Source organism: Microcebus murinus, chromosome 21, assembly GCF_040939455.1.
Source record: "Microcebus murinus isolate Inina chromosome 21, M.murinus_Inina_mat1.0, whole genome shotgun sequence".
NCBI classification, from domain to species: Eukaryota; Metazoa; Chordata; class Mammalia; order Primates; family Cheirogaleidae; genus Microcebus; species Microcebus murinus.
Genome location: NC_134124.1, coordinates 36,441,440 through 36,457,362, shown reverse-complemented (window position 1 = coordinate 36,457,362; position 15,923 = coordinate 36,441,440). Strand labels below are relative to the sequence as shown.

The 15,923-nt window shown below is 35.7% G+C and overlaps 1 protein-coding gene across 4 annotated transcripts in view; it reads right to left on the bottom strand.

Moving 5' to 3' along the window:
- Positions 1 to 2,006: 2,006 nt before the first annotated feature.
- CPEB4 (cytoplasmic polyadenylation element binding protein 4) overlaps positions 2,007 to 15,923 on the bottom strand; it is a 70,261-nt gene continuing 56,344 nt past the window's right edge. For all 4 annotated transcript variants that reach the window (XM_012765513.2, XM_012765514.2, XM_012765515.2 and 1 more), the window contains 5 exons: positions 12,030 to 12,119; positions 11,527 to 11,645; positions 9,855 to 9,969; positions 8,522 to 8,703; positions 2,007 to 6,409 (listed from right to left, as the gene is read on the bottom strand). In XM_012765513.2, coding sequence (XP_012620967.1) covers positions 6,182 to 6,409; positions 8,522 to 8,703; positions 9,855 to 9,969; positions 11,527 to 11,645; positions 12,030 to 12,119 — 734 coding nt within the window. In that variant the 3' untranslated portion in view covers positions 2,007 to 6,181. The remainder of the gene's footprint in view (positions 6,410 to 8,521; positions 8,704 to 9,854; positions 9,970 to 11,526; positions 11,646 to 12,029; positions 12,120 to 15,923) is intronic.

Here is a 15,923-nt window from a genome sequence, read left to right as displayed (position 1 = left end):
TTTTAAGGCTTCTTGACCTGAGTAAATATACTAAAATGTTCAAGTGATATATCTCAAGTATTTACCATTGAATCCTCTGTTACCTGTACCCAGAGTCTGTAGGCAAAGAAATTGGGAGTGGAGCACACTTTCAACAAAGAAAACAGGTTTCCTTACTGCAGAACTTCTCAGAGCCTTAATAACCTAAAGTGTATTATTTTGACTCTTCCAACAAACAGAGTGCCTCATTTTCTAAGCTTATTTAACGATAAAATTTTATTATTTTTTTTCTTGTGGAAAGGACTATCCTAGTCTTTGAAGATCACAATTTGGGAAATGAATATTAGAGTTTCTTCTTGTTTATTTTTCTGTCATTACACATGTCAGAAAATAATTACCCCTGAAATGTTTTTAACTCACTTCATTGACACCTTTAATATTCCCTAATTTTTAAAATCAGGAATTTAGTTTCCCTATGATTTTTTATAAGACTCTGAGTATTTCTCAAACTAAAAAAAAAAAAAAAAAATCCCTAAAAAAAGTACTTATTTTCTTTCTGAACTGGGTGTGGCACAAACCCATTACCAAAAGAGGTTAGGAAATAACTGGACTGTTAAGAATGGGTTAGAGAATGTTCCCTGTTGGGTGGGTTTAGGTGAATAAGGAAATACAGCCCAGGGAGCCCTTCACACCCTTTCCAGCCTCATCATTCTGTCATTTAAAATACCCAAAGTATAGCACCTATATATTATCTCAAGATAGGGTTGTAACACTTATAGTTGATATATCATTTGCCTAAAATAAATATTTCCTAAAATAAACTGAATATACTCGTGTTATTGTTTTCCCTCTTAAAATGCTGAAACCATCCCAGAATACCTAGGGATATTATATAGGTGGCAACCAAATGCCACCCACATCTCCTATGTCCTAAAGGCCTCCTCAGGGCCCTTCACTGAACTATTAAGGATTGGGTATCGCCACATAAGAGGGAGGGGAAGCTGTCCAGCCAAAACTTCTGTGACCTGGCACTCCTGGGGGACCTAAGCATTGCTGGCCCTGCTCTTCCCCTCAGGAATCCCTATTGTTGCAAGAGTTGCATGTGGGAAAAGACCATTTAGAAACAAAAGATCTAACAGTCCATTTGCTTCAGGATAAGAATTGCTTCTTCTAGTCTTGAGATAAGAAAGATATTAAATTTGACAAAATAGGATATTCTCAGTGCTATATTTTATTATAATAAATGCTTAAATCAGAAGTTGAAAATGTAGTTTAAAATATAAATATTAATACATTATGGTATTTGATAGTCTATATGATTAATGGATCAAATTGAAGATAATATTTTCTTATTTTATTTTTTGTAAAGATGGGGGTCTGTGTTGCCTAGGCTGGTCTCAAATTCCTGGCCTCAAGGGATCCTGCCACCCCTACCTCCCAAAGTCCTGGGATTATAGGTATGAGTCACTGTCCCCAGCCTGGACTATACTTTCAGTTGACATGCTAGGGAGATTATAATCCCAGAGGCCATATCCTATTACGTTAGAGGCTAGGGAAGAACTGGGAGTTCAAAGTCAAGAGACTTGTTTTCAAGTCCCCTTGTATAGTGGCCAGAAATCAAGGCTCTTCATTGACAAAGACCCAAAACTGGACTTCCCAGATACCGACTTTCATTATTAAACAAACGCTGGTTCTTTACTTTTATTGGACATTTGGCCTTAAGCTGGTGACTGAACGCTTAGATCCTGGGCTGACACCTCCTGTACACACTGAAGGCTACAGATAAAAAGACTCTGCAGAGCAGCAGGTGAACTAACAGTACAAGCCAAAGATACAACCACCCACCGACATCCACAGGCTTACCCAAGGTAGGCACCCTTGCCACAAGTATTCACATGACTAAACATTTTTTCATATTGGTTTGTTCTGCCTTGGCTCAGTAGTATATTCCTAATGTTTTTAAATGTTATGTTCCCAATCATGGAAGCATAATCTACTTATGTTGAAAAGAAATAAGTATATTAAAATAAATCTGAGTTAAAAGTTTTATTCATTCAACATCTCACATTACAAATATTTAAAAATTATATGCATACTGGTATAAATAGTCATTTGCAAACTATTTAATAACATTAATTTTCCACTAGCACTTCAACAAATGAACTCTTTTAAAAAAGGAACTGTGTTATATAACTTAAGAGTAGAACATACAAAAATAGGAACTTAACGTGAAAATGACTTTAATAAAAAATGAATTACCCTTATTTAAAATGCTATAATAAATACTACAACCTCCCCATACACAGTAAAAACTATATGGAAATTCAGCCAAGTAGTACAATTAACATACTTAAATAACTTTTCCTTCTGATAATATGAGCAATACACTGGAAAAAAAATTAGGGATTAGTAAAAACTAGACACCCACTTGCTAAAAGTTTCACTTCCAAAAAATATAACAAAAATCTGATGAAAATTATAAAAACTAATTATACTTTAAATTTTAAAAATATAAAAAATAAAACAGTTGAATACAATATTGTCCCGATTCTTACAATGCTATCAATCACAGTAGCTTTAAAATAAGATAATAAAATAAAGCAAATGACCAAAACCTCTTTTATTCCATTTTTAAAAATAATCTCAAATTTACATTAGTAGAAAGATTGATTTCTGATTCTTTTCTTTAGAAACACCAGCAAGAAAGAGGATTACTCTTAACAGTAGAAAATGACATTTTTAAATGTCTGCAATTAAAAACAAAGAATTACACTGCAAAGATCTTTCAAAAGTTTGAAATAAGTATTGCACATAACTTGAAGTTAACTTGCCACAATTCATCACATTCAAGTTTTAAATCACCTTTTAACAGAAGATTCAACTCTTCAAAACAAAAGGGGTGAATTATCAAGTCTTTCCAACAGCACTCTCATAAAATGCTAAATTCATTCACTGCAAGTTTTATTTTGCATTCTGCAGAGGTCTGTGTATGGAGAAGTATATATATTATACCAAAGCATGGGGACCAGAAAGGGAGAGGAGAGGGTTCCTTTACATAGAAAATAATCAGAAACACTTTATTTTACATTGCAAAAATAACCATGTAATTACTCTGTAACTACATTGTAAGTACATGGCTGGTGCCATGCTAGTGCGCTAGAACTACATGCTTGGTGAATTGAAGTAACACCCTAAAATCTGTAAACTAATTACATGTTAATTATGTTTGAGTTACATGGTAACTCCCAACTACAATCCCATGTAATCTGACGAACATGTAATCAATAAAATTCAGAGTAATAGATAATCATTGTTTATGCCCTGTAAATTGAAGTGTAACCAAATAATCTGTAAACACGCTTGTCACACAATCACAAGTAAATATTAGTAGAATAACAATTTCTTACATTAGTCATGCATACTAACATTACACACCTGTCCCATGGCAGGCTATTTTTTTTTCTTATATATGATTTAAAAGAGCAGACATCTCTGAATCAAACACTTAACATCAATTTATTAATATTAAAAATGGCTAACATTCACCAAAAATGTCTGCGTTTTATGAATAATTTTAAAAACTTAGTAAGAAGCTGTAGACAATTTTGTTATTTTAAATTTCTACCCTATGCTTATGCATTTAATTTTTTTAAAGGAACTACAGTGTTATCTGTCATTTTCATGCGAATTTTTTTCATTAATTTGTGACTTTACATAGACTATTTCTTAAATTATAGGTACACCAATAGCTGGTGCTGGGGAAGAATGTTTAAGCAACATGCTTTCTCTTCTCTGCAGACTCTAAAATAGCATTGCCAGTGCACAACATTCATAATTTAAAATGTATGCAGAGCACTGAAATGTATAAAAAGCAGAATATAAGAAAATAAAATTTATTAAAATTATTTATATTAAAAAATGAAGTATATGAAGATCTCTCAGTAATAAAAGTACAAAAAGCTACTCTTTGCAATATGAAAAATTGAGGTATTGCATAAAGAGATATCCCGTCAGTGAAAAGTGTGCCTAAAAATGTTCACTGTTGGAAAAACAAGATATACAAAAGTAGTGCATAACAAATATACATTATGTGCATGACAAAATAAGTTAGCTACAAAAACACTGTACCGAAATTCAGCAGGTCATGTACAAAGGGAAAAATTATTATTCAAAGCTAGTTCTCAAACAGTGTTATTTCTTGTTAACTCATCACACCTGTTTACTGAGTAGGAACAGCACAATAGCACACCCCAAGCCACCTACAAGCATTTAAAAGAATAAGAAGAGGCAAATGAACATTCCAATTAGAATTATGTAGTTCAGGAGAAAAGAAAAAAAAGTCCCTGACCAGCTACACAAGAGCACCCTCCATTTGCATGACTGCTTTCAATATTTGCAGGGAAATCTTTAAAGCAGCTTCCTTTCTATGTTTGACTATTAGACAGCAAATGCCTCCATTTTGACCTTTGGAACTTAACAGGTATAGTTCATTAAAGCCTGTATTAAAAATAAAGGACTGCTTTTCCTAAACATCACCAGTAGGGGTCATCAGCCAGGTGGTTCCACAGCAGCGCTGGGCCAAGTCTTTGGTTTTGAAGGATCCAAGATGGTACTGTTAGGTAGCACAACTAGCAAGATTGCTGTTCAATTTTGTTATTATTATTATTTAATGATTTGCCCACTGATAATAACCCTTTTAATGATGAATAGGGCATTTAATAAGAGAATGTCAATTAAAATAAAAGTTACTTCCATAACTAGGGCTTCAAGAGACTATTTTAAGTTTACCCCTGAAGCATACTGTTCAACACATAACGCCTTTCAAAGCTAGAATTTTATTTATATAAAGCATGCATTACTTGATGAAGTTGGCACTTCAAACACTGACTATGTCCCATGCTAAATTCTGAAACTGTAATGTTATTTTACTTTATAGGAAGAGTAAGATAAACATACGTACCTTTGCACAGATTTACACAGTTACTTAATTCAACAGTGCAAAACACTTTGCAACTACTTATCTTTTTTTAACTTTTTTTTTTCCATTTTCTATGTTACAACTAAATTACAGGATACCCAAAGTAACTTTAAATCTAAAAGCAAGCCAATCAGCAGCCAATTTGTATATTGGTTGTATTCCAGTTTTGGCTACAAGTGTACTATAACACAAAATCAAAAATGATATCCTTGAGGTATCTCTAGATCTGTTGTTGGTGTTTTTTAACGTCAAAATGGAGAGCAAAGGCTGACACCTGATGAGTGTTAGTAAATTGGGATGTAGAGTTTATATATAACATCAAAAATAAAACTTTTACATTGGTTCTTTAGGAAAGAAAATGCTAGTTTTCCCACCAGTTGTCTCTAATTCTAGCTTTGGTAGGTTTCCTGGGGTTGTGACTAGATAAGTAAGTTAAATAAATAAGTGCACTCCCCTCAGTAGTAAATTTACCCAATTTTTACATTCTGAGTTTTAAAAAGTGTTTAAAAGAAAATAAACCTAGCTCTGCCGACTTTACTATTTTTTTTCTGATGTGGTTGTAACTTTGAGGGATAATGAAATTATGTTCAGCCTCAAAACCCTTAAAACTAATTATAATGCTGCTCAATCTTGCTCATGCATTTGTTTGCTTTAACATGCTCTTTCCTGTTAAAAATTGTTAACTTCCTCCATTGCTGTTAAAAGAATAAAAAGGGGATGGGAAAAAGAGAGAGACAAAAAAGATGGAAGAAAAGAAAGGACAAGGCAAAAGCACTTCCCTGGGGGAAAAACTGTCAGATAGACCAATAGTGTTACTGTTGCACGGTTATTTTAATAAAAGTATTCTTATATGTTATATTATTAACAATAATTTAATTAAAAACCCAAAATACTCTATTGTTTCGTTTCTCTTTTAATATTTCTCTCTCTCCTCTAAGAAAATGTTGCAGGAAGTTTGGATCCTCTTGGTCTCCAGCAAAACAAGAGAATAAAACTTCTATGCAACCTGATGGCAATACGAAAAAGGAGTTCATACATATTGTTTGCAGTGACACAAGAATCTACAAAACACCTATATTATAGGTCATTCTGTTCATTATACTATTGTTAAGTTACAGACTGCTACAAAAGGACATGCCAGCGTGAAGAGGTTGAGGAAGGGGTAAGAACGAACAGAAGAGTGCACTTATTCTGAGGCCTGAAAATGAGCACTGTAGTTATCCTTTAGTTCCAGCGGAATGAAATATGCCGAGGGCGGTCACCACCTTCCTTCACCAGGGGCTTGTGGAATTCCCTGCCAGCACGAGAATGAATAGCAGCCCAGCAATATTCACAGTAATACTGCAGACAGGTAACATTAGCACAGAAAAATGGAGCAAATTTTCCCCCACAACGGGCCCCCTGACATTCATCACACAGCTGATCATCCAAGACATATGGCTTAACTTCCACCTGAAATCAAAAGTGAAAGAAGGGAGTTGATGCTTTTCAGTGAATGAACCAGGCAATACTTACTGTATGTGTATGTTTCCATCCACTGTGTGAGTGAGTCTGTTCCCAGGTGCCCACAGAGGAAGAACTAATAATTCACTTACTAAGTTAAGATAGGTCATCTTTTAAGAACCTTGTAAGGCTTTTAAGCCTATCATTTTACATTTTTGTCTTATTAAATAAACACCCTTCAAAGTAAAAAAGGGCTTCACCAGAAATCACAAAGTGAAGCCACATGTTTAGACTAGAACATTATGAGATTAAACCCACAGAAAGTTTTTCAAGATACAAACCCCCATTTTAATTAGTGGATCTGGCTTTTTGTCATATGTGGAATCATATATTTAAACAAAACCAACTAAGAGGATCCAAGTTCCACAAAACAGTAGTTCAGTGTTCAAATCAGTGGGAAGATGCCTGACTTCTGCCTCATGAACTTTTGAGTTGTTGTAAAGACTGGTTCATGGTTTCTATTTATACTGCATACATCTTGGGTTATAATCACAAACCTGGAACTCTGGTAAAATAAGATGCAGCCATAGTACTCACAGTCTAAAACCTTGCTTTGTTCTTTGTCATTAAGAATGGTTTACCTGAGTCTAAAAGTCAGAGGTAAATTGATAAAACTGAGTCTGTTCCAGTGTTCAATTTGCCAACCTGTCATTTGAACCTCTCAAGTATTTAAAAATCACCTGGCTATTAATTCACCAGCTAGAAAAGAGTTGGTTATTTTTAGTATTAGAGAGACTCATGGTTGAGACTCCCTCACAGCAGACTATCACCACCACGGGTGCCATCCACGTCTGACAAGGAATCCTGACAAAGGTTAACTGTAAGGAGATAGGCAAGCACTAGGCCTCTGACTCCTAGGCTGCTCCATAATATCGTAATATCCACAGAGCAAGAACACTGATCAAAAGATTTCATTGCAGAGGAACACAAATTAAATCTGAATTTCTAATGACTAATCCCACAACCCTGAAACTTATATTGGAATGAAGCTGTGAGATGTAGATATTTTTTAGTGTGCATAAAAAAGTAGTAGGCATGTTCTTATACTACAACTAATCTTGCCCCCTTTCTCCATGATGATAATAGAATGTACACCTTTCTCTTTAATATATTCACAGTATTGCAGGAGTACCACTATTTGCTTATATTTTTCACTGCCACTGAAGTAGAATATACATGACAAGAAATGTGAAGTAGAATATAGAGGACATGAAGTAGAATATACATGGAGAAACATGATCATTTCTACATCTTGAATTAAGAACAGCACAATAAAATCAATCAATAAAGATTTTTTTGAGCACAATGTCTGAGTGTTGGATATCAAAGTCAATGCTAATGAAAGTATGCCAGTGTGCCAAGGTCTTTCCATGAAAAAAAAATCGTCAGCTGAACTAAACATTGTGTTTAGTAATGTAGCAGATGAGCATTCTGGTGTAAATTCCTATCTTACCACAAACTAATAACAGTTGGCAGACTGGCAGTAGGTTCACAGGCCATACTTTGAGTAGAACTGGTGTAAAATATGGTTCTATCTGCTAGAACATAAACTCGTGAGGACAGGGACGTCTTGTCCTGGGCAAGAAAACATTTGTTGAATGCATGAAACAGAAAGCTAAAAAATAAATCTGTGAATACAATTCATTGAGAAATAGGGCTTACCAAGGTATTCATGATGTCCCAGATTAAAAAAAAAAAAAAAAAAGTCAGGAGATCTCAAGGGCTTTCATCTTTGTACACCTGATATAACACAGTTCAAAGGATTTGGTAATATTTATTAAATGATTGACTGAATAGATGAAAGTTATAGTTTAGGGAAGATCAAATTAACTCAAGTAAACTGATTATAGTGTTCTGGTTAGGCTACTCAAAAAACTAAAAAATAAAAGAAATTCATAAGAAATTCCAAAATATATTATAGAGCATAAATCTAAATGACCCTATAGGCTTAATTGTCAGTTGTCAATCTATTATCACATAAAATCCCCCCACTCTAATCTTGGTAATAACACATTTAGAGGACCATTTCTGGAATTTTCAAGAAAGGAGTCTAGGACTTACCCGTTTATCTATCTCTCCATGCTGCAGCTGAACAAAGCGGGCACTGATAGCAGCTATGTAACTCTGTTGATTAGAGAATGCGACTCGCCCAGCTCCTTTTGGGTATTTTAGCTCAGGGTCTGTATCAATCCCAGCATAGCACACACCTCCATATAGCCGATCCATTATCATTGCAAGCTCCACTAAATAAGAAAGGAGAGCAGAGGGTATTTGAAATCAGGAAAATTCATCTGGCTCCCCAATGGTTTCATCAAAAGCAATTCATTTGTATTCTTAGCTCACATCATTACAATAATTATTAAAATCAAATTTATTACTACAACCAGTTGTCCATTGTGTTAATCTTTAATTTTTTAACTATGGGCAGGGGCTTTGCTAGGTATTTTACAATGTTTTCTTTTAATGTTCACAACAACCCTGTGAAGTAGGTAGTAATTTTCTGAAGAAACTGAGGCACAGAGGATGATCAATCTGCCCAAGGTCACAGATTATTAAGTTACAGTGCTGGGCTTGGCACCCCAGTTATGCTATATTGCCACGATAGATTTATCAGTTAACAATGTCTTGATTAATGTAAATAATTATTTGAACACTAGAATACTAATTGGTAGATTCTTTGTTTGGGATTCTTTCCTAGAAGACTCTTTATAGATTCTTTCCTAGCTTATCTCCATCTAAACTGTTATCCTTCCCACAGTCTAGCTATTAACCAATTTATCATAAAAAAGAAAAACTTGAAATAATGATTGCATCTTCTTCTCCATAAACTGTTACAATCTTGAAACTGCATTCTTGTTCATTCACCTCATTTATACTATTAAACTTCAAATTACTTGAAGTCAGAGATCTAATTTCTTCTGTAAGTACCACTCTAAAAACATGGTGCACTGCTAAGAACTCTATTGTGTTTCAGAGCTCATAAATAGCTATTGGGCAAATGAGGACATAGAAAACAAATACCGAACATCTGAATACATAGTATATTCCTGAGGGTTTTGTTCAGACAGTGAGGAGAGTGACGCTTAGCATTATGGGGCCCTACACTAAGTATTTTGCGTTGGCTATCTCATTTAATCCTCAAAACAACTCTATGAAATACACACACTTTTTATTTCACTTGACAGATGAGGACATTGAGAATTAGAAAAATTATATACTTTGTCCAAGGTCACTCAACTCTTAACTGGGAGCAGAACACATGAATTCAAGTCCAGACCCTTTGATTCTAGAACTCTCTCTTTGACATTAACTGAAATGTTTATGGAGAATTTACCCTGCAAATCTTTATATTTTTTATGCTAAAGGATAGAGAGGGATTTGTGTTTGATCATACCAGCTCGTAACGGTCGAGGAACACCACCAACAAATATAGTTTTTCGTGGATCAAGCGGCTGTGAACCATCCATCACAAAGTCACTGTCACTAAGATTCCAAGGCCGAATCTGTACCTGAGGAATGTACAAACCAAAATGTCTCATTCTCGATATAGGCAATTAATGGAGGAAATAATTTTAAGAGTATTTTATGTTTTAAAAGCAATAACTTATGTCATTACAAATCAATAAGGCTATAAAACTAGAAGACTTAAAAATAGTGTATACTAACACTTTATTTCATTGGTTTAGTTTACTCAAGAACTTCCATCTTCAGTAAACTAAACCAAGGTGGACAGTTCAATTTAATTGCCTGTTATTAATATGAGCCAAATCACTTAAACATGTTCTTAATTATCTGTAAGGTAATTAGCTGTTTTTCAGATTACTTGGACCTTTAGCCTACCCAACCCCCCAATATCTACATAATTTAAATTTAGCATGGTAAACAAAAACAAAAAACAAAAAAGAAAACAAAAAATAAAAAAATGTAGCATGGTATCCAATGCCAATCAGTATACAGTGCTAAGAAAACTATGATTGTGCATCCAATCATTGTTTGTCCAAGAAATGCAAACTACCCTTGATAGTAACAAATCTGTTGCATTATTTCACAAAGGTTTTCAAAATAAAAATATTGATATTTGCAACAGACTTTTTTGTGCTAAACACCTCAGTGTACCTATTATTTAAGCTCAATCAAGAATCGTGTGTCTCATTTAAAATTGTTTGCATTTATTAATTGTTACAAATGCCTATACCTGGGGGTACAGGTGAGTGATAGAGCCTTTGACTGGACAAATGCCCACACCAAAGGATACAGGTTGATAGTGAAATATTCCCAAATATGCACATCAACAAAGTCCTAGACAAAAGGTCCTAAATTCAAATACCTGTGAGAATTGGCAGGGAACATAAAGAAGTCAAGCAAAGGAGTCCAGATTACAGGAACTCTTAGAAAAAGGTTCCTGACCTAGACAACCCAATATACAAAGACATGCTCCATAAATTATTGCTTAAGCTGGGACCATTGACGAATCCATTCTGCATCATGCCCCACCATTCATTAGGTGCTGGCTCAGGAATAATAAATTGTCAAATTGCCAGATTCATCAAAACAGGCCAGTTGCTACTGTTACCAAAATTTTATGACAAAAAAAACTTTTCCAAATAGAAAAAAACACTATGCAATGTACCTGTACATGTATATGCGTAATTCATTCTACTTTGGGAGAGTACCATATACAAAAAGTTAAAAACAGTATTGGGTAAAATCTTGATCAAAGTAAAGAAGGAAACAGAAAGACATACATATATTTGTGATTTGAATTCCATTATTCAGAGGAAATTCACCTACTTTATCTTTATCAAATGCATCACCAAGTGAAGTAAAAGCAAAGATTTACCAATTATATTTCAACTAACCAAAAATTCAATGTCAAAATGATGTGTACAAATAAACAAAATGTCAATGTTAGGAGCTTAACAACAACAAGACACTTTTATTTAGATTCTACTTACAAACATGTCAATTAAGTACACCAGACACATCAAGATGTCTGTGGGTTTTTCAAACAGAACAGATGAATGAAGACAAAAACAAGAAGCTATTTAATGCTAGACTGCACTTACTGGCTTATCCTTGATAGTGGGGCTAGATACACACAGGTAGAGTTTTCCATCTTCTTCAATGCATGCATCAATGAGAGCCTGAACAGAGCTTTCATCTTGAAATAGCAGGAATGCATAGCCTAAGAAAAGTGAAAAAGAAGGCTTATATGTTTTCCTGTTTTTTGGTAATTCTTCAGGGGAAAGGATGCATAAACTAAAACTAAAGGAAGGGAAAAGGAATAGAAATATATATATGTGTGTGTATACACACACAAATTAAAACTTAATATTTATACCCAAAGTCTGATGATATCAACATATAGGTCATTTTGATAGTATCTTGAAACATCTTTTAGAGTAAAATTGAATTTAAATTAAAAGAATACTAAGTAGAAATTTTAAAGATACATTTGAGAAAATAAGTAAACAAAAAATTTTTACAGTGAAAGTAAACATTTATGAAAAGGCCAAACATTAAACAATCTGAGGTAAATTGTTTAAGTATAATGAATCTTGAGAATTACCTTTAGGAGGAAAATAGGATTTGCTCTCTGCTTTATGAGGCCAATCTACAATCAAAGGACCAAAGCGACGAAAACTAGCTGTGATCTCATCTAACGAACAACAAAGCAAAAAAGTAGATTTAAATATTTTTATGATCATTTTTTGGAGGTAAGTTGAAAAAAAAAAGTTTCAAATCTACTATTTATAAGAACAGTACAAGGAATTTCTACCTCCCCTTCATCTAGCCTCCCCAACTACTAATATTTTGTACTTGCCTTCACCCCCCTTCCCTCTTCCCCCTTCCTCCTCTATCTATATATATGCATGAATTAATCTAGCCAGCCAGCCATTCGTCATCTTTTACTGACATGATCCCCTATAATCCCAAAATAAAACTGTTGGTACCTGCTCAAAGCAAGGCCACTCCCTTACATACCACCATATAACCCTCTCAACCAGGAAGTCAACATTGATACAACACTACTACCCAATTCACAGACTATATTTGAATTTCAAACTATCCCAACATATCTCTTTTTTTCCTTTCTGAGCCAGATTCCTATCCAGAACACAAGCTGCATTTAGTTGTAACATGTCTAGAGCATCTGTCTTTTCCAATTTGGAACAGCTCCACATTCTTTCCTATCTTTTACATTCATTCTGTAGGATGACTGCTAAGGTCTGAATGTTTACATCCTCCCAAAATTCACGTGTCAAAACTTAATTCCCAATGTGAGGATTAGTTTTCAGGCAGGGCCTTTAGTAGGTAACTAGGTCATGGGGGCAGATTAGGTCATCAATGGGATTAGTGTCCTTTTAAAAGAGGCCCCAGAGAGACCCCTCACCCTTCTGCCATGTGAGGTTACAATGAGAAAACTATGAGGAAGCAGGCCCTCACCAGACACTGAATCTGCTGGCACCCTGATCTTGGACTTCCTAGCCTCCAGAACAGTGAGGAATATATTTCTGTTGTTTATAAGCCACCAGTCTATGGCATTTTCTTATAGCAGCCTGAACAAATTAAAGACAGTGACCCTCAATCTGGATCTGTACTGTGGTTTCTCATGCAATGCATTCCAAACAGGAACGCCACCATAATGATGGTATGTGGTCCTCTCCAATCACTGGGCATATTAATCTTGATCACCTGGTCAAGGTGGTATCGGCCTGTTTTCTCTACCAAAAGGAAACAATTTCTCCCTTTGTATTTGAATAGTATTTTACAAGAGGATATTGTGTTACCCACCAATATCCTGTTCCCTCATGAGCCTTGGCATCCTTTGAAGACTCCTGCCTGTATCAAGTACTACATCATTTGTTGCCAAATGGTGATTGTCTATTTCAGCATGCCCTCTACATTTACCAGTTAGTATGAGACAGCAAGGAAGAGCTTTCCCTTCTGTCTCATTTACTTATTCATTTATTTATACAGTACAGATCTAGCTCAGTTTGTCCCCAAAATTGTTCCTGATTTGGCCAGTGGGACAAATGTCCTCCTGACCTGTCCCTATTCTGTAAGCACTTCCATACTTTCTGGCCTAAGAATATACTCTAGGCTCATCTTGTTATTTCTTGGGCCCCAGTCCAAGAATCAGCCCTTTTTCTCAAGATGTATTGGTTCCTTTTACTGGTAAAAGACATTTTTGCTCATTGCTAGTGGATATTCATTATTTCTAAGTCTTTTCAGTGGACAAAGCTAGGAAATAAATGAATACACACACATAACTATTTCTGTATCTGTGTGTGTATTTATAAAAACTAATGAGTTCATACTGATATGTCCAATTCCACTCCTCACAGCTTTTGCTAGCCTTACCCCTTTCCAGGTTTATAAATCCCTTCCTCATGGTGAGAAACCTAGCTCCCATTATGTATAAGACATTTACTAATCTTTTGCCTACCCTGCTAGCCTCCTTGACCTTCTACCTTTGCACCCTGGCTCTCGTTGCCCTAATTTCTTGGACACCATGCCAGCTGCTGATGAAACCTCTGGGCAAACCCCTTCACATACATACACACACACACACACACACACACACACACACACACACACACACACACACACACCTCCATTTGTACTCTCTTCCCCCTACTTTCTGGGACAGCAATATCTCCCTGGGAGGAAGGGAGAGGAAGAAAAGAAAACAAAAGTGGGGAAAAACAATAGAAAGGGAAGGCATGATCATATTTTACTATTAATTTAAATAATACTGATTTTGCTATACATATATTTGGACAACTAATGAGATTATAGGAAAATAAATTTCCAAGAGACTTCTGGAAAGAATATGTAAGCACGTGTGGTAAAACTTGATAGGGCAGGATGGAAGAACAGAAAAGAGAGATGGGGAATATGTTCAAACTCCAGGTTGGCAGAACTGTTTTCATCTCACAGATTATTAACGGTGAAGTCTGTTCTGCTATGATACCTGTCTGTATGTTAAATTGTGCTCATTTGAGCCTGGTAAGTAGGGGAATGATGTCAGTATAACATGGAAGTTGTACTGGTTCATTAGGGGAATGATGTCAGTATAACATGGAAGTTGTACTGGTTCATAAATAACTTTTCCTAGGCAAGGTCAGCTAGCACAGTGAGGATAGAATTATAACCTTCATCGGGATAGGAAAAAGCCCCCAGTTTGTCTGATACACAGGCAGGAGCCCTCCCAGCTCTGTTATAAGAAAATTAATTTGTACCCCCATAATATGCTGAAATAAAAAAGAAAAAAAAAAAAGAAAATTAAAAATAAGTATGGCAACCACGGCTCCCTTGCCAGAGAGTTGTACTCTCAACCCTTATCTCCTGATGGTTTAGTGTACACTTCTTCACTGTTCAAAGTCCCAGTTCTATCTGCGTTGTCTCCACACCTGCCAGTCAACATTTCCACTTTATTGATTTTGTGCATTTTCAATATTCCTTGAGGCAGTCCCAAGCATGCTGAGCAACTTGCCTGAATTATCCAAGTTATCATCAAGCTACTAACTCTCTTTTTGGTAGTGTTTCATGTACAAAGTTCATTAGGTTTTAAATGATTTACCTTTAATCCTATTTTCCCCATAAACCATGTAATTTTTAGTGCATAATTCTGCAGAACACAATATTCTTTAAGCTATGCTCTCTCAGGGCAGGATAGAGATTGCTTCAGACAAACCTGACATTTGAGCACAGCTTCCACCAAGACATTTTATCATAGACCAAAAAAAAAAAAAATTGTGTTTATTTCAATCTTTGATTTTTTTTTTTTTTTTTTTTTGAGAGAGAGTCTCGCTTTGTTGTCCAGGCTAGAGTGAGTGCCGTGGCGTCAGCCTAGCTCACAGCAACCTCAAACTCCTGGGCTCAAGCGATCCTCCTGCCTCAGCCTCCCAAGTAGCTGGGACTACAGGCATGTGCCACCATGCCCGGCTAATTTTTTTTATATATATATATCAGTTGGCCAATTAGTTTCTTTCTATTTATAGTAGAGACGGGGTCTCACTCTTGCTCAGGCTGGTTCTGAACTCCTGACCTTGAGCAATCCGCCCGCCTCGGCCTCCCAAGAGCTAGGATTACAGGTGTGAGCCACAGCGCCCGGCCTTCAATCTTTGATTTTTTAAAACCATTTTTATCTCAACTTTCCAAAAGATTGAGTTTTTTTTTTTGTTTTTGAGATTAGGTCTTACTCTGTTGCCCAGGCTACAATGCAGTGGTATCATCATAGCTCACTATAATCTCAAACTCCGGGGCTCAACCGATCCTCCTGCCTCCACCTCCTGAGAAGCTGGGACTACAGGCACATGCCATCATGCCCAGCTAATTTTTCTATTTTTGGTAGCGATATGGTCTCACTATGTTGCTCAGGCTGGTCTCCAACTCCTGGCTTCAAGCTATACTCCCATCTCAGCCTCCCAAAGTGCTGGGATTACAGGCATGAGCC